This window comes from Rhamphochromis longiceps, linkage group LG9, assembly GCF_057381845.1.
Source record: "Rhamphochromis longiceps isolate RC_006_pf linkage group LG9, R_longiceps_female_GT1.1, whole genome shotgun sequence".
Lineage (NCBI taxonomy): Eukaryota > Metazoa > Chordata > Actinopteri > Cichliformes > Cichlidae > Rhamphochromis > Rhamphochromis longiceps.
The window spans coordinates 24,321,061-24,347,132 of NC_140565.1; the positions used below are offsets into that span (position 1 = coordinate 24,321,061).

The following is a 26,072-nucleotide window of genomic DNA, read 5'->3' on the forward strand; positions in this document are numbered from 1 at the left end:
ATATTGATGTGACAACATCACGTCAATGGTTCCGGCAGATTTGTAAGCTGCACATTTGAGGACATAACTCTGTCATGTTCAAGAAACCAGTTTGAGATGATTTGATCTTTGGGAGATGGTTCGTTTTCCTGATAGAAGCAGACATTGCACAAAAGATAATGAGAGACAATGGGGTCATAATGGACATGGTCAGCAACAACACTCAGGGAGGCTGTCGTGTTTAAATGATGGTACTAAGGGGTCCAAAGTGTGCCGACAACATATCCCCTCACCATTACACCACCGGCCCAGACTGAACTGTTGATACAAGGCAGGCTGGATCCATGATTTCATGTTGTTCATGTCAAATTCTGACCCTACCATCAACATCTAATGACAATTTTTTTTTTTAAAACTTATCAGTCCAGGAAACATTTTTCCAGCCTGTGTGATCTCTAACTTCATTTTAAACCCAGATGTTGTAGCTTGCTGCTTCAGGGTGCGTTCAGAGATGCTGTTCTGATCCTCGGTTTGAACTTTAGGTTGTCTTGACTACTTGTCCAAGAGCCCTGAGCTGCTGTCATGTGATTGGCTCATTAGACATTTGTGTTAATATGCAGCTAAAGAGGTGTAAATAGTGAAGAGGCCAGTGAATATGAACCAAGCCATGGATCTGGAGAACTGTTCATAAGGATACATTTTATTTTTAAACATGAAACTAGTTAAAAAATAGTTTTTATTCATTTTATTTTAAAGTAGTTATTTCTATTTGCTCTTCAGAAATAAAATTTCAGCCTCTAACAGCATTATTAAAGAAAAACTTCATACAGCATTGCTCAGTATTGTAAAGCATTAGTTGTATATAAAACGGTGGTATTCTTTCAGTATAAAAACCACCTCCAAACACTCTGAGCTCTATGAGAAGCCGTTTCCTCTGAAGGTATGACTGACTCTCTGGGTTTGCCAAGTGTGAGAATAGCACTGCACAGGTTCAAGCCACGCTGAGGGCCCTTAGGCTACACCACAGCCCGACTTCAGTGCTTTATATTTGGGGAGGGGGCACTGCTGCACCTCTGCCCTGATTGATATTCTGCACACATTCCAGCATGGAAAAGGCAGGTTGATGGAAAAGAGCAGCAGCCCTAGTGGTAGATTTGATTCCTTTTGCCGCTGGGAGGAACAGTGTAAAAGATAAGTGGTGGTGAAAAGATTTAAGTTTTGGAGTTTTGGAGCTGGTAATGTTATGGTAAAATATCCATGTGATCCATATTGGGAGAGATGTGGAGAAATTACTTAAAAAGAAAACTCACTTTCAAAATCGAGGAAAAAATTGGGCTCCTGTTCCAGATCTGTGCATGTCAAAACTTTCAGTAGGTTCCCCATGTTATGATACCTGTTGAGAGAGAAAAAAAGAAGAAGAGAGAAATCAATAAAAAGAGAAGAAGAAGAAGAGTGCAGCAGTGAAGTGAGCAGGTGGTGATGCATTGTTGTATCCATGCACCTCACTCCCGCTCTGCTTCACTGCTCTGGTGCCTGTATGAACTCAGTGATACCCCAGATGTGCCCACCGTTCACATACACCAGCACTCCCCTCGGACACTCCCCAGTGTGTGTTTCCTGCACCCAGGCTCTCACCAACCAGATGTCAAACCAAAAAAAGGCCCCAAAAATAAAAAACAGTTTGACTTCTGCTTTGCTAAACTTCTTCCCAGCATTGGCAAACCTTTACGGGCAGCCGCATGCAAACTAATCCATTTTACCATCGTCCGCAGGGATATCGCTCATAATTTATGTTATGCATGAAGTATGTAACTGTTTTCTGCACAGTGCATCCAATCAAACATTCATAAAGGCCTTCTCTGTTTACTGTAAGTGAATCAGACTTAGAGCAGTACTAAGAAATTCACTTAATAGTCTCTGCACAATCAGATAATGCAGCTGCCCAAACATCACATTAATATTAAACATGCCTTGGCAATGCAAACATGTACGATGAATGTGGTACAGTAAACAAAACACTTGCACTGTGCTACAGCAGTAAATATAAGGCCAGAGTTACAGTTTTGCAATCCATAAATTTGCAAGTTGAGTGAATTTCCTCATCAGACGATGACTGCGAGGCTCCGTGTCTACCAGGTTTGGACCACCTGGATTTGTCCACAAGATGCTATGCTACAAGGCACCAACCACAGCCTCAAGAAAACTACAATAGGATCGAGTACTTGTCTGTGGTGTCTGTAGAGAGTGTAGCTATAATCCCAGCCTAAGACAGCAGCATGATACAGAAACCTAAAGCATATATTTTTTTAATATTTATTAACCAGTGACCATTGCACCTTTTTAGAGCATAAGGCAGGGGTGTCCAGCTCCAGGCCTCAAGGGCCAGTGTACTGCAGGTCAGGTTAGATGTGTCCTTGATCCGACACAGCTGATTTAAATGGCTAAATTACCTCCTCAACATGTCTTGAAGTTCTCCAGAGGCCTGGTAATGAACTACTTATTTGATTCAGGTATGTTGACCCAGGGTGAGATCTAAAACCTGCAGGACACCCCTGGCATAGGGTATCAAAGTGGACCTCTTAAGCTCATTTCTAGCTTCACGTTTGGACTCCACTGGAGTAGCTTTGCATGATTCGTGGTTCAAAATAATCCTTGGGTCAGTCTGAAACGAGCTGGTTTAGCTTTCCTCCCTTTAAGTTTCTTCTGATTCGCTGCTCCCCATTAAGGTTTGAACAGCAGCTGTTTAACATGATCCATATAATCCATCCTTCCATCAAACAAAGCACAACAGGTCATTTGTACATCTTCTTCATGGTTTCTAAGACTAATAAACTGTACAGGACAGGCACCAGTTTAGCTCACAAGGTGAGCAGGCGACCATACGCCCCAAGGCTGAAATGCAGCAGACCAACCAGAAGCTCGTGCATTTTCACCTCAGTTGCTCTCTCTGCTTTCCTGACCCACTCTCTACTAAACTGTCTACTAAAGCAAAAAGCTTCAAAAACCTCTACAGAACAGAAAGTGAACCAGACAGGATCACAATCGTGGTCCAGCTAAGAACGGGAACCAAATCCAAACAGCATCCCTCCAAGTTTGTCTCTTCCTGTGATCAATGCTGCTTAGCAGTGTTTCTGACAGTCACATTACACAACAATGAGCTCAAATTCATTTCAGTGGAGCTTCTGCACACCTGAGCCACGTGCAAGCTTCTTTTTTTTTTTTTAAATGTACTCTGATAATAAAACAAACGAGTTCCTGCTTAACTCATTCACTGCCAGCCATTGGCAGTGAATGAGTTAAACCCATTGACTCATTCACTGCAATTGACGGCTATAGACGTCAATGGCAGTGAATGAGTTAAAACCTAGGTGTGCCAATTTCTTGCTGTACAGAAAGCTGATCAGTGAGAGTCAAAGAATTTGGCCTGTAAGCAGAAATAATAACATCATTGATATCATTAAAACTGATCAATGGTCAGCGTGGTCAGTGTTGAGCTTTTTGTTTTAAGTGCCTTAAACTATTAAGATTAACTGGGTAAACAGATGTTAAATGGAGTACAGATAGAGCAGCACCAAAACCAAAGCAAAGCCTGAGCACAGAATCTGTATTTGCAGGGACATAAAGACACCGCAGTCCAATTATCCAGAATTGAGATCAGCTGGAGATTTCTGCACCAGCAAGGATGGTGGTTAACTTCCAGGAGATAAATCTCATTTAGAGACAAACTTTTTAAGCTAGCTAACCAGATTTTACTGGTTATTCTATTAACTTAAAGTTTCAAAGGAAAATGTTAATTCTGCTCAAAAAATGAATATGCCCAAAATAGGTGACCAGACACATTTGAAGACAGGAGCTGAGATTTGTTTAGAGACTTGCTACCAGAAGTGAGTCATACTTTTATACAACTACAGCACCAGGGTTTCTGATCCTTGGAGGAAGATGTTTTTGCCACACCCGTAGGAAAACCAGAGCACTGCAATACAATTATATGTTTAAGTTTTGTTTGCCTATAATGGGCAAAAAAAAAAAAAAAGGAGAGCAGGACAATGAAAAGATTTCTGTCAAGTGTGTTTCTGGAAACAAACTCCTAACTTTACTGCAGGTAGGCCAATCAAAGTCACACAAATTTACCAGTGTGCCCTCACTCACTGTTAACTGGAATTTGTTACCACCCAGTATGATTTATGGTTATTTATGTAGGGCCTGTGAAAACGACCCAGTTTTTGTGGCTATGATGATCTTCAAGTGCTTTGCAGGTATGAGGAGGCGACGAAGACCCACACATACAGTATATATACTGTATATGTACACACACACACACACATTCTCACAAGTCAGCTGCGAGTTGTGCAATGAAAAGCGACACCCTTGCGCCGCTCTCTGCTGTCAATCCTCCGACTCCTCGAAAGCGCAGAGCTACAGAGGCTGACAGACATTTGATAAGTCAGAGATCTGCTACAGTTTGTAGAGAGAGAAACGGTGGCAGCCTTAGCCCTCGGTGACGGGGTGGAGATGGACGGGCTTTGCGAGAGAGGGGTCGGGGCAGAACAGTGACGCAATTCAATTTTGGCAGGCAGATGTCACCCGAGATGAGTGGCAGGTGAAGAGCCAAAACGTTCGAGCGAGGGTCTGCAGAGACGGGGGCAAATCACGCCAGCGCAGGTGATTCTGGAAGACAGGGAGGTGCTGCGACAGAGCAAAGTACGCACTCAGCAGTCAGGAGCAGAGGTTGAGACGGGGCGCTTTTAAAATGCATGAGATGCATCGTGTAGGGAGGATTCTTGAATGTTGAAAACCGAGCACTGGGTCATGTCCCTTTTTTTTTTTTTTTTTTTTTTTCGAAGTGCGATGAGCAGACAGTTTTTAAATGACTGAATGACGAGTTGAAGCTGAATTTGTCCAAGTCGTCATTTGCCCTGTTTTGTTTTTATTTAGTTGTTTTGTTACAAGTAATAGATTATATCAAAAAATAAATATTTGGTAGTAGGAATCCTAAATTTAACTTGAATATATTCTAATAAATATTTGGTGTGCATTTAAAATGAGCTTCTCTCTGATTTCCTGTGCATCAGCATGAAATCAGTGGATGAACAGTGATATTTTTTTTAACTTTTATTTACTTCAAAAGCGCCTCTACAAACTGTGTCACCAGCCAAATCCACAGACCACCTGCAAAGCCCCACCTGCCTTGTCCGGTCTCATCAAACTACCCTCCTCTAATGTGACCTGAATGTCTGACCGTGCCAACGCCAGCACCTCACTGGCTGTCGGAAAGCGGCACCTGATGCAGCCTCGGAAAGCGATGAGAGCTGTCACCGACTTCACCCTGCTGGATGATGTGGGCACTACCCCAACACCATCTCCATCATCATTATCTTCTACTGCCACCTTTCAGCTGCTCGCTGACTGGGCAGAGCAGCCTGGGCTTGCAGCGCTTCAACCAGGGCACTGGCAGCCTTGCAGGCCCGGCGCTGCTCCCCTGTGCCGTTTAAAATGAGGTCATTTAAAGGACGGGGATTTGCGTGGCTGCGTTTCAAAGTCCACTAGAGAATCTTAAAGTCCAGAGAAAAGAAAAAAAGAGCAAATTAAATCTGTCCATTATGCAAATTTCTTCCACCAAAATTCATCAAAAGAACCACTTACAGATAACTGACTTTGCTGTTTATTTGGACTTTTTCTTTAAAGATGTATTTCCAACAATTTGTGTAACTAAGTGTAACTGGTTGCTTAGTGATAGCGTAGTGAAGAAAGTGCAGACACTATATTAAAGAGAGTTTGAGCAGTACCCAGCAGTCCTGGCATGTCCTGGGCACCACAGAGAAGCCGACGACAATCTTGGTGTTGTTTTGAACCCCCCCGCTGAGACATCGCGTGCTCTCAATGAGGGTGGGAAGGGAGGGGAGGGCTGCCTCCAAGGCCAGGGGGCAGAATCTGACAAGCTGGAGCCCGCGCAGCTCTCCCATTGGCTGAGCCGGCCTAACCAACAGCTCGCTGTATCCATGGAGTCGAAAAAAATTTGGTGCCATTGAAAAGAATGCAGCAGCCAATCAGGTTCGAGCTCCCGGTGAAGAGCGAGTACAGTAGTAGTAAGACTTGAAAGCGCACGAATATATTAATACAGATGAGGTAATGCGCCAAAAACAGCGGATTAGCAGGATAGTAAAATCAACTACAGATGATGGAGAAGTGTCTGAACCCATCTGTTAGTGACTGGATTGGATGTGATTTCATTTTTCTGTGTAGCTCAGCAAATTCTCTAATTTTTATTAAAGATGAAAATCTAGTTTTACTGCTGAACACGTGCAGATCGTTGCAATAAAAACACGATAAAGGCGGACTTTCACACTGACACCCTGCCATTATTCCAGGAAAATGTCATCCGACTGAAGCTACAATCCAAAACAAATATGTGCAGATTACAGACGGTGGAGGGAGGTTCAAGCCCATTCGGTGAAGAGACCAAAACAGTGCCACGCCCATGCAGCAGCCTGACCTCAGAATGGCACTGCCTTTTTTTAAAAACATCTCCCAGCTCTGTGCCTCTCCATTTAATAAAAAGCGGGACAGGGCTGAAACCAAGCACTGCCGCGGCCATCCTTGCAGAAACGGCTCGGGGCAACTGGAAAGCTGGCTGATGCGAGGGAGGGATAGTGCTGACATTCCACTACTCGGCTGCAGCATGAGAATCCACGTGTCCCGCTGCTTTACTATGGAGGGAAAAACAACGCCCTCCCTTCCCCAGCCTCCGTGCGGAGCGTCACGTGGGCTCTGCCGTGGACGGGCTGAGAGCTTGCCTGGGGTGTCTGTCTGTGTTTGTGTGTGTGGATAGGGGTAGGAGTGGGGGTCGGATGGGGCAAGGCATGTGTGTGAGAGATGAGTGTGTTTATGTTTGCAATAAACACAGCCTGTAACAGGAAATGCAGAGCTCATTTTGATCAGGGTGAAATGATTAAAATATAAAACAAATGCAAAATAAAAGTGCAGGTATGGACGCGTGCTGAATATTATTGCGTGCGTGGAAGGGGAGGGATTTGAAGCGTCACACTGCGGCAGAGGCGGGCAGAACTAGGCAGCTTTAAACTTGACCTAGATTCCCCGGGTGACACGCCACATCGCATTAGCCCACTCGGCCAGACCTGGACCCGCCGGAGCTCGCTGACACTGGCCTGACTCGACAGGCAGAAAATGGGGGAGCACTTCCCAAATGGGACTGGCATGCGTCCCCATTTCCCCCTAACCCCCCCCCCCCCCCCCCTCATCTCCTCCTCACCCCCCACCCACCCCAACTATCTCCTACCGATCTCACCCAGCTGACTAAAAATTGCTTGGGGGGGTGCAAGGTGACGAGAAAAAGGGAGGAGCAGCGGGGGCAGGCTACGATTTGTTTGTTTATGTGGGTGAACTCTCTGAACTCGTAGCCACGCCTCTGTATTGTTGCACCCGCGTAAACATCGGCTAATACCCCACTCACCCAGATTCGGGGCAAATCAAAACAAACCTACAGGAAGACAGACGGCGTCACTTGAGGTGACATCCGGTATCGGCCGTCTCGTCTTTCTCCAGCTAAAAACATCCCCTGTCGCCAACAGCTGTAACGAACTCAGTTATGAAAACTGCCGTTCTGTCCAGAGAAGCAGATCAGAGAGGAAGGATGAAAGCGGGAGCGCCTCATCCTCTGCTAAGCGCTGCTTTCTGGACGGCACCTGATGAAAGATGGAAACCATGGCAACAGGCAGATGCACCAGAGTCAGCTAAAACGCGGGCTTCATTGAGCTCTGTGGAGAGGCTCTTAGTGCCGCTCTTCAGTCACACCAACAGACAGGGAAGAGAGAGAGAGAGCAGGGCTCACAGGCTGGATGATGTTAATTTCAGATCAATCCTCCTTATTTTAAAAATATTCAAATCAGGAGGCTCAGTGACATCATCTTTCATATAAATTTACTTTTTCATTTTCTGCTCCATCCACCTCAGAGCCAGGCCCTTCACACCCTCCCACTCTGCCCTTGAGAGTCCTCTGACTTCTTCCTGGTATGTGTGAGGAGATCATTAACAGGGAGTGGGGTTAGCATTGACTCGCTGTCCTGTTCTAAGTGCCACCTCCCTCGGGGCATCTGCCTCCTAAATCCATTCACATACATTCTCCCTCGTTCCTCTGCAGAAACAACGCCCCCACCCCACCCTAAACCATCATTACTTGCCTGACCTTTGACTGACTCACCAACATCAGCAGCATCTTTTAATCTTACTTACAAAAGCATTCGGGAAGAGATGAATTTCCAATTTAAGCCTAATTTCAATTTTAGAATCAAACATAATCCTTGCATGTTTTTTCCTCCTGCAGAATATTACCCCAACAGGATTTTGGGTGGGGCACAGAGGAGGTTTGGGAGTGATGATGAGTGTCAGATTGTAGAGAACTGACATTTATATTGAGTAGGAGGCGAGTGCCATCTGGAGGAGGAAAGCAGCTGTGCAGAGAAGGCAGGAAGGATGAGAGCCACTCCCAAAGCTTGTACCGGCACATTTATGCATCTTTTTGTTTACTTTTACAAATGCAAACAGGAAGTGGGAATATTTACAATAAACTGATTTTACTGTAAACTGTCTCTTGATGGAAACCCTGCAGAATACTTCTGCAAGGCTTGCAAATTTCATTTTACTAAGTTGGAGAGAAGGTCTGATGCCAGATCCAACAGCGCCATCCGGTGTTAACAACTATTTAAGGCTAAACGCTCCCATATCTCTTGGGGAAAAATGACACTATTTCCATTGACAAGAAATAGAAATAATATATGTCAGTTCCAAGTTTAAAACTAGCTTTCCACATGTTCGGTTTTTCTGGCGCATATGGCCGCAGTCTGCGAGCTTCCTGACGGAAAACCTGGGCAGGAAGTTACACGGCGTCAAGCCTCCAGCGGCATAAATAATAGATAACCTAGGAGAAGCTGGGGGCTTTTAACTGACATAACGAGCCACTCTACATATTACACCCTTTCAGACGCATCATCTCAAATGACCTAGTCAGAGGGTGGGGTTGGCTGAGAGCAGGAGGCCAGAACAGCTTCCATATGCTGAGTCAGGAGTGGAGAAACTGATATTCATTTAGTAATAAATAAATAAATAAATAAATAAATAAATAAATAAATAAATAAATAAATAAATAAATAAAAATAAATAACAGCTTATTATGTGATCTACCAGCTGAATCACTTAAACTGGTCTAAAAACAGCTTCTATCTGTAATTTAGTGCAAGTTTAGAGCTATATATAGAAGACAATTACACATATTTTGCATTCATGTCCATAACAATAACACTTCAAGGCTTCACCAGCTGGGGGCAGTATTGATCCAATTATAAGAGCCAAGAACAGCTTCATCTATGGCTGCCACCTTCCCCCTGGTTTAAGCAGGGTTAATCCGCCCTTCCACACAGACCTCAGGCTGCTGCATTAACTCATTCCCTTTCTTCACGTATAGTCCATCACATGTTTGTTCCCCTGCACCGCTGCAGGGTCGTATACTGCACAGCAACCAAAACAGCAACCGTTCAGGCCGATTTAAGTGAATAGATTTGAGTCTCAATAAGGCACTGCAGAAGCATTAGCCTATACACACGCATACACACTACAAGCCTCACATGGGGACACACACTGACTTAGCAATCCTATATATGAACCACCTGAGGCTTAGCTGTCAAAGAAGCCTAGCATTCCAGCTCCACAGCTGAGCCAATCAAATGATAGCTGTGTGGCATGGTAACAATCTCCAAGGAGACACAGAGGAAAATACAACAGGGATGGGCACGCATACGAGCAGGGAGAGATGAACGACACAGCACTAAAATATTCGTCTAAAATCACCAGGAGTGAGTTTGAGTCCACAATTGACCAACTACTAAACACCGTCCACCACCAGAGCTGCCAGCTCATCACGGGAGCCGTGACCCCGTGCCCTGTGGTTACATAAACACTCTGGCCTTGATGGGGGGGACAGGAAGCCGGGAGCACCTACATTACTCAACTCCTTTTTATGGCCCACAATGCATTTCATTTCCTGTGCCAGCATTACACATACACCCACAGCACTGCACATTAGGACTATAACAGGCATAGGTGCACCACAGGCGGTCTTACATAATGACATGTCTGTATTTGTGCACAGAGAGCTACTAATGCTTAAACGTCAATGAGATGAGGTGATGGTTGTCAGAAAAGTAGGCTGAAATTTTATGAACGCGGGCCATTACAGCAGTAGCTCTTCCACCAGCGACAAGAAGATAAATGGTGAAGATTTTCTAATTATTTTTACGAGTGAATGCACTTTTATGCTCAGAGATTTGTTAAATTGGGATAGTCTGAGGTGAAAAGACACAGAAACTCAAGCACCTAGTGACCTGGCCTCAATTTTCCCTTAAAAATGTGCTTTATAACCAATTTTCCCTGAGATCTGGCCTGAGAATGCAAAGTATGCCACTTCTGTTTGTGATTGAAGCCAAACTTTGTAATAGAAACAGCAGCTAACTGAATTTTCTCCCACCTATACTGATCCCACATTAGCATGGAAAAAAAAAAAAAAAAACACTAGCAGTGGAAAGAAAGCAAAATGAACTGACTCAGCCTCTATTTAGGGAAATGCTTCCATTCAATTCAACACGCTTCAGTATGTGCCAATGACCTAAACAACTGGAAAAATATAGTTACACAAATGAATGACGGCAGTATTTATGATGATCTCAAAAGCCTTTAAGCACCTGCAGTGAATGCAAATAAGGAAACATATCAGTTGTGAATATGTGCAGGTATAAATAGACATGCAAACAAAATAACAGCAGATAAGCAGATGGTAATCAGGGGTGGGAAAAGAAAGATGCTGAGGATAAAAATAGCTTCAATTTTTGCATTGATGAAAATGATGCACGTGTGCAACTTGCGGACTTTGAGTGGGAATTTTATACTGTTCCAATGGAAATAACCACAGACTAGCGTGCAGTATGAGGTTCAAAGCTAATATAATCATTGAGCAGTCTGACTTAGTGAGCACTGTCCGGACATGCATTTGCTTTGCAGAGTGAATTTCCTGCTTTGTGTTTACATGTTGCCACAACACGGCACAAAGATTTGTCATTGAAAGTTTAAATTATTATGAACCGTTCCAGTTTTTTCCCTATTTGATTAGCACATCAACAGAAAAGCATCTTTTAGGACTTACCAGCAGTGGAGCTGTGTGTCTGGCAGGAGCAGGGAGGCCCGGCCTGGCAGGTGGCCCCGGGGTCACAGTCCTCCAGCAGAGGTCAGCCTCTGAAACAAAGATCAACAGCAACAAAACATAAAACTTTACAATCTAGAGCTTGAAAAAAATCCTAAAAAACAAGATAACAAGACGTGGCATCACTGCTCCTCCTGCAGACAAAGTTCAACTAAATTATTTGAAATGCACCAAAAAAACAAAACAAAAACAACAAAAAAAACTCCACAGCTAAGCAACTATTTTGTGCATTTTGACTTTACCAAAATTGGACAACACTACTGTTGCACACTTCACACATACTGGTTACACCCTTTAGAAATGACTGCCTGTCTTTGGGTTCCCTTTTAAAATGAGCTGTAGCACACAAAAAAGGAAACACAGCACTATGAGAGAAAATGCAAACACAAACAATAGGCAATAACTGGCCTGTTCTATCCTAATGCGACTACCTTGAGAAATATGGGCCAGAGTAAGTGAATTTTTAGAAAGGAGAAAAAAAGAAGCATGGAACAAACAGAATCGCATGAAAAAAGCACACCACTTCCTATTGTGTAACACTTCCTCTGATTCACTTCAGGTTTTCTACAAGACTCCACGCTTCCTCCTGTAAGAGGACTACAGCACAACTCACTCACCCCACTCACGTTTGAGTCCTTTTATTGAGATGTGGAAACGCCTAAACCCGCCACATTAATAAGAAATCGAAGCGACTGAAACGTTTAGCACACGTTTTGTGCATCTGGTTGGTTCTTAGGTCTAAATAAGAAGAGAATAACCTCACGACTCTCAGTTTCAAGATTCAACAGTCTCTGCAAGCCACAAGCTCGTTTCACAAGTCATGCAGCCCTGATTGAGAGTGCACGCTCAGTAGACTGTGAGACCATTAGGACCGAGGCAGCTCTCTTCTCGCCAGCCTGCATACAAATGCACAGCGGTGGCATCAGTGCTGGTCATGCATGAATGTGATCAGACTTCAAACCCCAGAACCACAAGAACAGTGAAGCCTGAGAGAGACTTGTTGAGCAGAGGGCAAACGTGATGAAATAAGACACTGTCAAAGGGCTAAGCTACACACGAGAAACCAGAGAAGAAGAAAATAAGACTAAACAAGGAAGATACATTCTTGTGAACCTGAAAAAAGGGGGTGTAACAGCCTCTCCTATTTTACTTTTCTCCCCGTTAATGTAATGTGACTTGCTCTTAATCCAACAGAGCTGACATGCCATAGGAAACATTTGTAGCAGGGCATCATGGGAGTCCGCTATGCATCTCAAACACAGCTGGGGTCACAACATACAGCCAAATCATCGCTTGAATATCGCTTGAGGTTACATTTAAGCCTACATCATGCAGAGCAGTATGTCAGCTGTGGTGCTACAGTTAAGGTTTGGTTCTGTAATATCAAACAGTGCAAGTCAGCTGCTGAAGACACAGCATGGCAGGATATTTAATCAGCTACATTACAGCAGAGAGGCGTGGCAGTAAAAAAAAGACAGCATTTTGATATACTGTTAATAATAAAAGTGTTTTTATTGAGTTTTCAGAAAGCATACCATTCATACTTGATATACTGTTAGACTTGTGATTCTGCACAAGTCCCACAGACTATTAAAATTAAAGTTCCATTAGTCTTGCCATTGTAGATAGACTTTCATGCAAAATGTAATTAAAAATATTAAAACAATACTTGAGGAATAAGAAAATCCAACTACTCAGAAGTCTACTGCTTCCTTTAAAGTCTGTTTAATACTAAATCAAGCCACGTCCTCCAGGGCTGGAAAATGAAGACAAATCTGTAGTGCCTGAAACTGCAGTTCCTCTAACAGCCACATGTGGCCGGCCCCATAAGTGAGTTTAGTGATCCCCATAGACCAGGGGTGGGCAACTCCAGGCCTTGAAGGCTGGTGTCCTGCAGGTTTTAGATCTCACCCTGGGTCAACACACCTGAATCACATGATTAGTAGGGGTGCAACGATACACAAAATTCAGGGTTGGTTCATACTTTGGTGTCAGGGTTCAATATTTTTTCGATACAAAAAAAATGTTCATGCCATTTTAATTTATTGAAATTATAAATATATATTTTAACTCAAAAGTACAGTTTTTAAATTGAATGTTGCTGAAATAAAGTAATAAAAAAAACAAATTTGATCGAGAAATCACTCATCTTTGGAAAAGAGTTTATTACAGAGAAATGGCTCGTTCCAATGATGATGTCAGTGTAAATGTGCAGTCATATTCCCACTAGTGCTGTCAGCGTTAATCTCGTTAAAATGACATTAACGTGGCCATAACGCAGCAAATCTCCGTTAACGAGTTACCGCGGATCGCCCTGTGCGTGGGGCTGGACGGCGTCAGCACGTTAACGAGCTAACGCACTAGTTGCCACCCATGTAATTGAGCATTGCGTGGCACATCAGACATACTGTTTTAAATTTGTCCATGACGCGTTTACCATCAGGGTCATACTTCACATGAAAACCAAAATAGTTCCAAAGGCCAGATCTGAATGAGGGTGGGGGAGGTTGTTGAGGCAGTTGCCATGTTGCAACTGCGCTGCGCTCAGTGGATCTGCGCTCGACAGTGCAGCCTAGGCGGAGTAGTCGAACGCAGATCCACTTAGCTCTCAACACAGACAGCATCGTCAGAAGAAAAGTTGATAAAATAAATTAAAAAAAATTTTATTGTTCGATACCAGTATTGTTGCACCCCATAATGATTAGTTCATTAGCAGGCCTCTGGAGAACTTCAGGACATTTTGAGGAGGTCATTTAGCCATTTAAATCAGCTGTGTTGGCTCAAGGATGCCCTCGAGGCCTGGAGTTTCCCTCCCCTGCCATAGACTCATGTTATAATCGCCACTCTCTTCATAACAATTCTAGTGAAGTGATTTTTTTTTTTTTTTTAAATCACTTCACAACCTTGATACTGGAGTTGCCACATGTTGATGATAAATCAGTGGGTCACGTAGTTGTTAAGTCCATGTACTAAACACAAAGTGCAGAGGGGCTTAACCCAACACAGATTGTATTGTCTGATCGTGCTAGTGGATGGAAATTCATTTCCATTTTAAGGTAGACATTGTACAATAATACAGAGAAAATCCCAGCAATCACATGATGCTCTTTGAGCAAGTGCTTGGTGACAATGAGAAGGAAAAACTCCCTTTTAATAGGAAGAAACCTCCAGTAGAACCAGGCATCATCCAACATATCACTGTGGTTGTGTTAGAGCCAGAGTTGTGACTGTACAAAACTTCATCAGAATCCATTCAACTGATGAGACATTTACATGTGAAGAAAGCACTGGAGTGCAGGCGAGCTGCTAGCTTGGCTAAAAAGTCAAGCACATAGGTTAGATGCTACTTCATAGTGCTTTGTTACAGCTAATACAATAAATACGAGGCTGCCCAAGCTCGCTCTCTCTCTCTCTCTCTCTCTCGCCTGTAAATTAAATCAGATTATCCTGGGGCAAATGACTAAGATCAGTTCTTCTAACCACCACCATGCTTTTGAGGTGCATGGCTCAACCTGTGAGTGCAGAAGTACACAGTCATTCACTTGAGTGCTGCTGCAGGAAAAGACCCACACGATGAGCTCATTCAGCGCACTCAGGCTGTGTGTGAGCATGTGTGCGAGCGGTGATTCAACTTTGCTCACTCCTCCAAGCAGCGTTTAAAAAAAAAAAAAAAAAAAAAAAAAAAAATCAAAGCAATCAGAGACAAAACAGTTAACAGTTAACCGATGTGGGCGTTTCACAGTTTGGGGTTTTAGTCACCTCAGAGGCAGCTACGCTTTTCCCAACAGGTACTTCATCCGAACATGGTCAATCTAAATAAAACCAAGACAGAAGGAGCGGCTAAATGCAATTTTCATTACACTCCAGTTACAAACATAAACAAAAACTCCAGCGAACTACATGCTGGAGTGGCATGGCAACGAGCTTTCTCCTAACCATGTGCTCACTTCCTGCTCCTTCATTTATTTCCTTGTTTTGATTATGAAAAAACAAAAAAGGGGGGCAGGGTCGCTGCATACCAGAGCTGGATTGGTCTGTTCTGCACAGTGTATAAAATATTACAGTTTTGCTGTTGGATCACAAAAGCTCCAACAATAAGTGCTTGTGTAGCAAACTCATATTGGACTGTGCTCTCTCGGATTGCAGGAGCAATAAGCTAACACACCGTGTACACTTGTTTGGCTTTAATTCTACTCAGCCACATGAAGGACTCAATAAATGTGGGACAGCGTGTGTGGCCCTGATGCTGTGTGCACTACAAACACTAAAACATGTGCTGCATAAGGTAATCAGTGAGATTTGGAGCACATCGGGTTGTCATCCACATGGATAAAACCAATTTTAAGCTTCAGATGTTTCAGTTGTAAAAGAATATTTGAACTGCCTAAGCCATCGGAGGCCTTTGTGTGGAGCTTGCATGTATGGCTCTGCCATATCATACCATTCACGGTAATACCGGTATAATGTTGGGCAACGATAAGAAAATGAAATATCGCGATAGAATATGGGTAAAACGCACATGCGCAGTATCTTTGTTTTCATACGCACATGGCGGAAAAAGCATGGCGGAGAATGAGAAGGGCGAAAGCGGATCGTTGAATGAAACGGATGAACCAGAATTGGTTTGTAAAAATGCTCCAACTTCAGTGATGTGGAACTGGTTTGGCTTTCGTCCATCAGATACACAACAAAGCACTATTTTTGGTAGAGCATGCTAGCGGGCCGTCGTTATTACCATGTTTTTTGGAAAATACGGCACACTTAAAATCAATCCTTTGATTTTTCTGAAAATCGACAGTGCCCCTTATAACCCCGTGTGCCTTATGTATGAATTCTGGTTGTGTTTACTGACCTCGAAACGATTTTATGTACACGGCGCTCGAAAATCTGTCAAATGTTTTAGTACGACTTTGCTAAGCTACGAAGCCGCACCGCTTGATGGATTGTCGGAGCATTACGGCTGTCGTAGGCAGGAGCTTCGGAGTGATACGTACTGTGCTTCAATATAGTATTACAGTATTGTGTGTGTATAACCTCTTTTTAAGTTTTGTGGATATTATACATGGTTATGCTGAGGATATGTCGGCCAATTTCCACTGAAAATGCCTTTTGGTTGAACTGTCAGCGAGGAATTTGCATTTTCACTCTTAAATTTTTATATAACTTTAATGCACATAAAAAAACAGCTGCTTGTTGAAGTGAAAATACATTGATGGGGGTTTTTTTGGGGGGGGGGGTGCACTAATAAAGTTGTGGAGTTGCAAAGTATTTTTTCTAGTGTCAATTATATCGTCAGTTATATCGTTATCACAAATTTTCAAATGTCTATCATGATAAATATTTTTGGTCATATCGCCCTGCTCTACTTGCATGTTCTCCTCATGCCTTCATGGGCTCCATGAGGGTACTCCAGCTTCCTCCCACAGACCAAAGAAATGCATGTTAGGTTAAATGGTTAAGTCGGTTGTAGGTGCAAATGTGAGTGTGTTGGCCCTGTGATTGCCTGTTGACCTGTACTGGGTAACCCCACCTCACACCCAACAACATACGGGGATAAGCCCCAGTACTCCTGCAACCCTTAACTGAATAAGTGCTTAAGAAGTTGGATGGAAAGTTAACAAGGTGTAGATGGATTTTTAAATACTTACAGCTGTTTGAAGGACTTAAATGGGGATTTTTTTTTTTTAAATACAGAGTGATTAAAAAAAAAACAAAAAAAAAACAAAACACACAACTTGTGATGTGCTTAGAAACCTAGAGATTTTAAACATTTACACTCAACATGACATTTGGGTCACCGACATTATGTGATCATAAGCTCCAACTTTCTTTCCAAAACTGACAACACCTCCAATCTCACCTGTGTAGTGTGTTTTACAATACTGCAGCTGTATGAATGAAACTTCAAAGGCGGATGTTTTCTTGTGATGATGGAGCCTAGATGGAAAATGCTGGCTGTGCAGTCGAGGAGAGAGAGAGAGAGCGGCAAAAGACTTGTGAGCATCTCCAGAACCAAAATGAAGAAAGTGACACTGGGACTTAAAACTGTCCCTCACGCTGTTAGTTTCGACACCTCTGAATAAATCTTCCATAAAAACTTGGGTTGTCATGACTACTTGTATTCCCCTTTCCCCTCTGGCGAGCGAGAGCTGAGGACTGACGAGGGATATCGGCTGTGTGACTGAAATTACTGAAGCCCGCAGAGCACAGCGGAGCCTCTGTGGAAAATCATTTCATTAAGCAATCTCCCACAGATCGCTTACACGGGCCGGAGATGCTTGAACTGAAATGACACAACAAATGCTTGTTTAGGGCTCGTTCCTCTCTGCTGGACAGGAATATTTACACCGTGCCAGGGATCTACAGTCAATCACGCAACCAGACGCTGGCACACAGATCCATTATAAATGTCTTTGATACTAAGAAGATACTTAGATTGTGATTTTTTTTTTAAAATAACATAGATTTGATTTGAAAGAGTTAACAAGGGAACTGTTAAACATAATACTTGAAAGCCAGAATTTTAATTTTAAAAAAGCTGGTGGTACAAGATGGTATAAAAAATAAAAAAAATTTTAAAAAGTTGCTGTCATCATCTGCACATCCTGGAGGAGAATCTTCTGTCTCATCACATCACAGAGATGTTCTATTGGACTGCGTACATCCCAACCAGCACCAGCCTGAACTTTTGATCAAAGGCAGCATGCTTTCATGTCCTTTGCACCATTTCTGGTGAGCCTGTGAAAACTGTAGCCACAGTTTCCTGTTAGTTGACATGAGGGTCACCCAGTGTGGTCTTCTGCTGCTATAAGTTCGATGTGCTGTGTGTTCAGAGGTGCTCATCTGCATACCTTGGTTTAAACATTATGTTACAACTGAGTTCAAACCAGTCTGGCCTTTCTCCTCTGCCCTCTGGCATCAGCAAGCCACTTTCACCCAGAGAACTGCTGCTCACTGGATATTTCTCAGTAAATCCGAGAGATTGTCGAGTGGGAAAATCCCAGGCGATTACCAGTTTCTGAAAAGACTCAGACCAGCCCATCTGTCACCAACAACCATGCCAATTGATGCTCAGTTTAAATCTGCTGCCATGTGACCGGCCGATTAGATATTTGCATTAATAAGCAGTTAAACAGGTATACCTAACAAAATATACTTCTAAGCGTACTTCTAAGTACCAGGGTTTAATGCCAAATCCCATTAAACCCTGGTTATTATCAATAAAGTGTCATAAAATTTCTAAAATGTCCATTACAGTTTACCCAGAATCCAAGGGGACATCTTCCAATTACTCCTTTTAAGCCCCACACCACAAATATTCAATTTAAAATGCCATAAAACTGAGAAAATCATTTTTGTTGACTAATGGACTAAATAGAGTATTTTGGCTGAACAAAATATTAAGCACCATTACATTATTTCACATAAGGATGTATATTCAGATGTACTACATCAGGTTGAAGCAAGCAGGAAATTCTAGACCTGACTACACAATGTACAGGCAATTGGGGTGAAAGTGGGAGCGACTCGTTTTTATATAACAGCTTTAATACTATGTGAAATGGGAGGTTTGGTGCGGGGGCAGCACAGCAACACTTTCATGCAAAAACTGGATTTGTACCATGCTGATTTGCCATCTGTGGTAGCACGTCTGCTCTGAGCGTCTGCTGAAAATGTAGGCAGCCGCATGAGAATCTCATGCCTGTTGAATCTGACATGTTATCACAAAAAAATAAAATAAAATAAAAATCCCCACTGTGGCTTTTGTCATGAGTGAATATTTCTCTCAATGCAGCAGGATGAAGTGAAAGTAGATTTTCTCTAGTGTGAGCCTGAAGGGGTTTTCAGTGCATGAGTGTGGGGGTAGGAGCACAGTGTTTTTTCCTTCTCATTGAGTGAGCAGTGATATTTATTGTCTTAATGTGGTATACTACAGCCCAGTCTCATGGCAAGATGTCAATTAGGAAACTAATGTATTGTAAGGGGAAGTCTATCGCTTCTGCACCATGTAAGACACCAGACTCCTCAGAGAGGTCCTGTCACCATGGCAACCGATGAAACTAGCTTTGAAAAAGTGAGAACCACGGTAGTCTCACCCAAACCACGAGCTCTTTACAAACTTAATCAGCTAGTTTCATTTTTATTGCTAAAACCTAACAGTAGTTTTTCATACCTAATCCTAACCAAATAATTTAATACCTGAACCTAACTGACTTTTAGTTTTTGCTAAACCCAACAGAGTGCCTATACTTAAAGTCATTTTCAATACCTTAACTTAAACAAGTCTATTTTAATGCCTAAACCAACATGAATAATTTAATGCCTTAATCTAACTTAATAGTTTTCCTTTCCTAAATGCCTTACCCTAGCTGAGTAGTATAAAACCTAAACCTAACTGAGCAATTTAAGTCTAAGTCTAGAACAACCATTTAATGCCTAAGCCTAGCCGAGCTGTTTTGTGCCTAAACCTAACGAGTAGTTTTTCCTTCCTAAACCTGAGTCGATTTTAGTCCCTAAACTTAACCGACTCCTTTCCGGTGACAATAACACTTAAAATAACACAAATCTAAGAGTAAAAATCGTTTCCTTGTATGACTCAAACTGTGGTTTCTGGTTTGAGCACTGAAAGCTATCACACACCACCGTCCCCCTCAGGCCTCAAATGTGACCTTTTTGCCCTTTAACAGTGGAAAATTTTACTTGGAAACAAATCATACATCTGAAAGTCTGTGTCCAAAAACACAACTAAGAATACTGAGAAGACTTGACCACTTAAACGGCAGTTTCTCATGGCAAAGTCCACCTCGCTTCATATTTCCATTGGAGATGCTGCTGCTGGTGCATACACCAAGCAGGAAATAGTGAGCATCCCATTAAAGGCCGTCAGATGCCTGCTTACAAGAGCAAAAAGAAAAAGAAAAGAAACAAGATTGCTTTCTTTTCTCATTATGTGCACGCTTTGGGCTTCAGATGAAGCAGGATCACAGACGGAAGTGAGAAAGTTGAGAGGAATGCTCAAGTCTACCAGCACAGCCAGCCCTGCAGATTAGAAACTGGCACACACACACTGACTCATAAACATCAGAGCCACATATCAAAAGCATATTACTCGTCCCCGCCAAAAGCTACAAACACAAACCAGAGTGAGGACCACCGCAGCCTCAGACCACCTTTCTGTGCTCATTTAATGCGAAATACAGTCAGCGTGTGTTAATCAGTAAACTATTAAATATATCCGTTTGCAGACTGAACAGCAGGGAGCATGCAGTGCCCTTTAACATCATTTGTAATAGTTTATTTAGGCAGGAGAAGTCCCTCGCCGAGGTCGTCTTGGCCAACACAGCAGCAGGAAGTGCATAAGAAACAAAGAGGTTTCAAAAGAACAGACCACAAAACAGTAGAGATAAAGTTCCAAACAACTGCAAGAAAAATAGATTTAGATCTTGCTCTGAATGAGGGGGCATTACAGTTAGGATTTACTAGTAAATGACTCAAAATAAGTCGACAGTTCAAATCTAAGGACATGAGCCGGCATGCAAAGGGAGGAATACAATCACGTGTGATCAGAGGGTATATTAGACAACCGCTATCACAAAAGTCCTTTCTTTGTTAATTCCCAAATTGAAAAAAAATCCTTTAAACCTATGTTATTGTAAAAAAACAAACAAACAAAATACATATACATATATATATATATATATATATATATATATATATATATATATATATATAAAAAGAATAATCAGAACGGTGTGAGATTTGGAAAAACCTTTACACTTTTTAGAGAATGAATACCAGTCAGCTAAGTCAGAATTCTCTACCAAATTTGATGCAGAAGCATGAAGGACCACAAGGTTTCACCCATTTTAGTCATAACAGTCTGGGTTTTTCCTGGCTCCATGTGGCCTGCGTGAGGAGGTGCCTGTGCACACAACCACAATTGGCCCCACATGTAATTAATGCAAAAGGTGCTAGTTACTGCAGTTAAAAGACGTTGATGTCTTTTTCTGATATTCCTTTGAACATTTGATAAACAAAGATGTATTGTAAGCTTGAGTAAATGTAAGTAAATGCATATTCAAAAATATATTGTTAATGGCAGTCCTGACTATTTTCCCTCAGTGAAAGAGCAAAAACTCTTTAGAGGGTGTCAGGTTTTTCTAGCTGCATGGAGGAAAACACTGAGTGTAATGGGGCCAATACAGTGCGTGGCGATATTGTATTGATAAAGGGACACAAAATATTGATATTTTATTAAATAAATGAAAATACCCTGGGAATAAGATGAAGAAAAAGGGCCCATCTCATGCACCGCCATCCTGAGATCATGTTAGCCAAGCAAACGTACATTAAGTCAGCGCAACCGGAAAACCATCCAACACTGGACACACTCAACTCAACAAAGCTACCTCCTAATTCAGAGCAAGCTAACAGCTCAGTCACACAAATAAAAATAGGACAGCAACCTTGCCTCTGATTGGTGTTTCTACTGAATCTTTTCACATTCTGAAAGACTGTGGTAACTAAATGCTCGCCCAGAGCTTGAGGGTGCTGCGCACTGACAACCACTTTTATCGCAAGGTGGCTGCACAGGTCACCTGGGCGGCAACCTTTCTGCAAACAGTCACAGTCTGACTTGGACCGACTGCAGTCGCTCTGAGCGATTATAGAAGGTTTGCGAATACATGCGTTCTAATTTATAAATGCAGACGGATTGCCAACATGTTATGAGTCTTTGCGAACAAGCACAACTCGACTAAACCAGTTGCCAGCTGGTTGCGTTCTGGTTAGGTTCCTGAAGAACAGGAAGTTTACTGAGTGCAAATTTAATATTTACATGTGAACTTCTGTCCATGAAGACAGCAACAGATACGTGATATTTGATGATTTATGATTTATTATTAGAAACACATTGCATGTAATTGCTAACTAAGCCTATCCAATTGCAAACTGACTCGTATTAAGGCAACAGTAACACTGTGTTGGTGTGCTTGACAGTCTTATTTTGTAGCAAAAAAATAACTCAAGCAAATAACTTTAGCTTATTGGACTAAAAATACTGACAAAGTTTAAATTTGAGGAGAATTTGCATTTGCAAAAATTTGATAAATTACAACACATATTACTGCAATACTCAGCTTTTTTTAAGATGTCAAAAACTGCGATAATATCGTATGTTAGGCAGGTTACCAACCTACGCAGTGATCCGAGCAACTTTTAAACAAAGTGCATGGTGTAAGAATGTTGGATTTATAATTTAAGTGTCTTTAAACACATATGTGGGGGGGGGAACAATCTTAAAATTGAAATGCTGAAGTCTGTGGCTCCTCTGGATTAAGGCCATGTCATGATAATGGTGTTAGAGCTGAATGCTGAACATGCCAGATGAGTTTGAGGAAGTTAATCCCAAAAACTGCACAAACAGCTTAATGCCAGAGAAATGGATCAATACAACGCTTTTCTGCCAACCGTGCTCGCTGCGCTATTTTAAAAACGAGTGCTGGACACAATAAGACGAACAGCACGGCAAACAGGCAAATACTCGTGAATCTTTTCTGTGGGGACTGTTTTTGGCGGTTATTTGAGGGGACTGCGTTGGGTTGTGTGGTGTTGCACAAGTGCTTGGGTCATTGCCTCCTTTAAGCTTAAATTACGTTACCAAACCAGAAAATAATCTTGCGCCGCTTGGCTACGTGGCCACAGCAAACATGAAAAATGCTCGGACCAAGCTGTCACTGTGTAGTAAATAAACATGTGTTGGGCTGCCTGTAATGTCACAACACTGCTGCAAAAACCACACAATGGTACATGAGCTGGACGTGTTACAACAATGACTCAAAGATGAGGAGATGTTCAGTGTGTTCAGCGTGAGACGATCCACTCACCATCAGAGACACTCTATATAATACAGACCGAGTGTCAGCATACTGAGAATAACTGCAGTAACCCAAGCTGAAGCCAACAGGTGTGTTTGAGGGAGTGGGTCCTGTGAGCTCTACAATGTGGGGAAATGTAAAGCTATCAGAACAGTAAATATAAAATATATAATATTGCCCTGGCTTTGAGTGCAGGTCGGTCTGTGTGATGACTGAAAAGCTCGGGAAGACTCCTGGAAACATTATAAATAATTAAAACTGACCACCATTACATTCTCTCTACCAGCTGTACCGTGTACAACTATCCGAACAACATTTGCCGGAGAAAACGTGGAAAATCTCTCCTCACGGGAGAAACGTGCACTTCTTTTATGCAGGCTTTGTTTATCTTTGTCTTATTATATTCTAAGGCTATCTGCTGCTGTTGACTACAAAACTACATTATTTTCCAAATGCCTATTGTTCCATTAACACAAGATTAAACCCGCGAAAGTCACCCCCAGGGCTCCTAACATTTGTTCGATTTGCTGCTGACACGTCACAGTATCCAGCCCACATTTGATTTCTAAGAAAAGGTCATGCCTAAGCGCACCTGCACGCCCGTACCTGCAGGATTTATGAGGGAAAACACGCGGCCAAGTCAACCATATTTTCTCATTCAAGACTGTGAGCATTTAAAAAAAAATTAAAAAGCTCACATAAACAACTTCCTCCACACAACATTTCACTTTGTTATCGCAAGCAGTCTTTTCTCCCCGCTTTTACACTTTTTGTGACAGCAGAAAGATCAAGACAATAAATAAATAAATAAAAATAAGGAGGAACTGGCGATGATCCCAGCTGTTCACACAAGAGCAGCAAGGGAAGGAGACAGGGCGCAACAAGTTTCACCTCGTCTAACATCTCACAACTGACTGTGGCAACACTTGGGTACTGTTGCGTCCTCCAGTCAATCTTTAGAGGTCTAAAACATAAAAAGAGGCGATACTTGATTCAGTTTCCATCCCTTCTCGACATCATATACTTGTTTTTAAGCCACATCTGAGGTGCTTTTGACACAAGGGGAAAAGTCACAGTAAACATCTGTGAATTGAAGTATGAGTCTGCAATATCCGGTTGGTATGCATGACTGGTGCCATCTGAAAAGATAGTGGAGCAACGTTTTACATGTCTAACTAAACTTGGAGGTTTCTAATGTGCAGCAGGAGTGAGACCTTTGAGATAAATTTAAAATGCATCCGTCTGCACACGTTTCACTTCCACTTTCGGTAGACTTTGAGCGGAAAGGAAATTGTACATTTATCAGTGCCTTTTCTATATGCGGCGGCATTGAAAAATGGATGCAAATATTTTACTTCTCAGCTAAATGGGCTGAAGGGCTTTTTCTGTCTCAAAATGTGCCTGTAGGAAAACGTTACTATACAGAAGTCTGTGCAGGTTACTCCTTCCTTTGTCATTTAAAATAAATAAATAAATCACATTGAAGGCCTAAATTTTTAATACACACTGGAAAAAGCCTTATTGAGAAAGCCCTAACACTCCCATCTCCACTCCCTTTTAGAGCCACACATGGAGGGGAAAGTGATACTAAGCAATTGTGAAATAAAGTATGAGTCTGCAATATCCGGGCGACGCACTGAAGTGACTTGAGCCATCTTTAAAGATGGTGGAGTAACTTTGTGCATGTCTGACTACACTCAGGGGTTCCTAAATTGCAGCAGGAGCGAGCCTGAGACCTTTGAGACGAATCTGAAGTAGGACATTGCACTTTCCAAACACTGTCAACAAATCGTCTGGATGTTTCATTTCCACTTCTGGGCAGACAGGAAATTATATACTGTGGTTATACTGAAACACTGATGCAAAGATTAAGCATGCAGTCTACAGAAATCCCAGTGCTGGACTGCAAAAAAAGGGTCCTCATTTTCAGGTACTTGATATTACTTGGCAACTGTAGTAACTATTCATGTAAGAAACCTCTATAAAGAGCATATAAAGCATGCGGTGACTTCAATTAACCAACAGCAGGTCTAATTTCGGACTTTTGCAGGTATGTGTATACTCTGCGGCTGCTACTGCTGACACTTTATATGAACTCCCAGCGCTTTGAAATCAAGCCACAGCTTTTAAAATAAAAATATGACCGAAGACAAACCCAGCCCTGAACCTGCTGCCCCATCTGTCACTGTGTGTGCATTTCCTTTAATGAAGCTTCATTTGCTGCCTGCAAGCGCGCAGTCCTAATCCACAGCCATACGGTCCGTTTAAAACTGTGCACACACGCCAAACACAGCTGATAGCCTGGTCATCGGTGAAGTGCTGTGGGTCAGGCATGTATCGCTCAGCGTCTGTGGATAAATTAAGGGAAATCCTGCTAAGCATCGGAGCCTAATGCCTCCTGTCTGAGAACCAGTCCGTTGTTCTGAAAGGGGAAGTTAACGGTACACCGAGGATGTAACACCGTCATGCTCGCATTTACCCCTCCTTTTACTTTAACGCCAACTTAACCCTACCTAGGTTTGATTTTACCTGATTTTTTTTTTTTAATTCAACAGTTTTGCCTTCGAGGAGCAAAGTCTAACACTCAGAGCAAGCTTCAATGAATGGCATACGGCGGACAGCGAAGGTGACTAACAGAAAGGAAAGAAAGAGTGCGAATAAAGTAGTATTTTCTTTGTGTTTTACCTTGATGCTCGCGGAGAAACACGGCAACCGTCGGCTGGACACCACGCTACAAGCAGCGGTACGGGCTCAAAGAAAGGGAACAGCGATTTGCTGCCGCTGTTTCCGGGTTAGCTATCCAGCGTCAAACGATAGGGGAGTTCGGTTTGTCCCACCTCTGAGCGCGGATGGGGGTGAGTTGCACACCTTCCTCCCCCTCCAGAACTGAAAATAGATGCGCCCGGTCAGCGGACACGCGCGATGCTGTGTCAACGGTCACCTCCACTTAT

General features: G+C 42.5%; 1 protein-coding gene across 1 annotated transcript in view; it reads right to left on the minus strand.

Moving 5' to 3' along the window:
• Window positions 1-25,948, minus strand: part of cyribb (CYFIP related Rac1 interactor Bb) — a 40,266-nt gene extending 14,318 nt beyond the window's left edge. The window contains exons 1-3 of the mRNA XM_085418973.1: window positions 25,807-25,948; window positions 11,189-11,277; window positions 1,290-1,372 (exon numbers count right to left, since the gene is read on the minus strand). Coding sequence (XP_085275099.1) covers window positions 1,290-1,362 — 73 coding nt within the window. The 5' untranslated portion in view covers window positions 1,363-1,372; window positions 11,189-11,277; window positions 25,807-25,948. The remainder of the gene's footprint in view (window positions 1-1,289; window positions 1,373-11,188; window positions 11,278-25,806) is intronic.
• Between the last annotated feature and the right edge of the window lie 124 nt (window positions 25,949-26,072).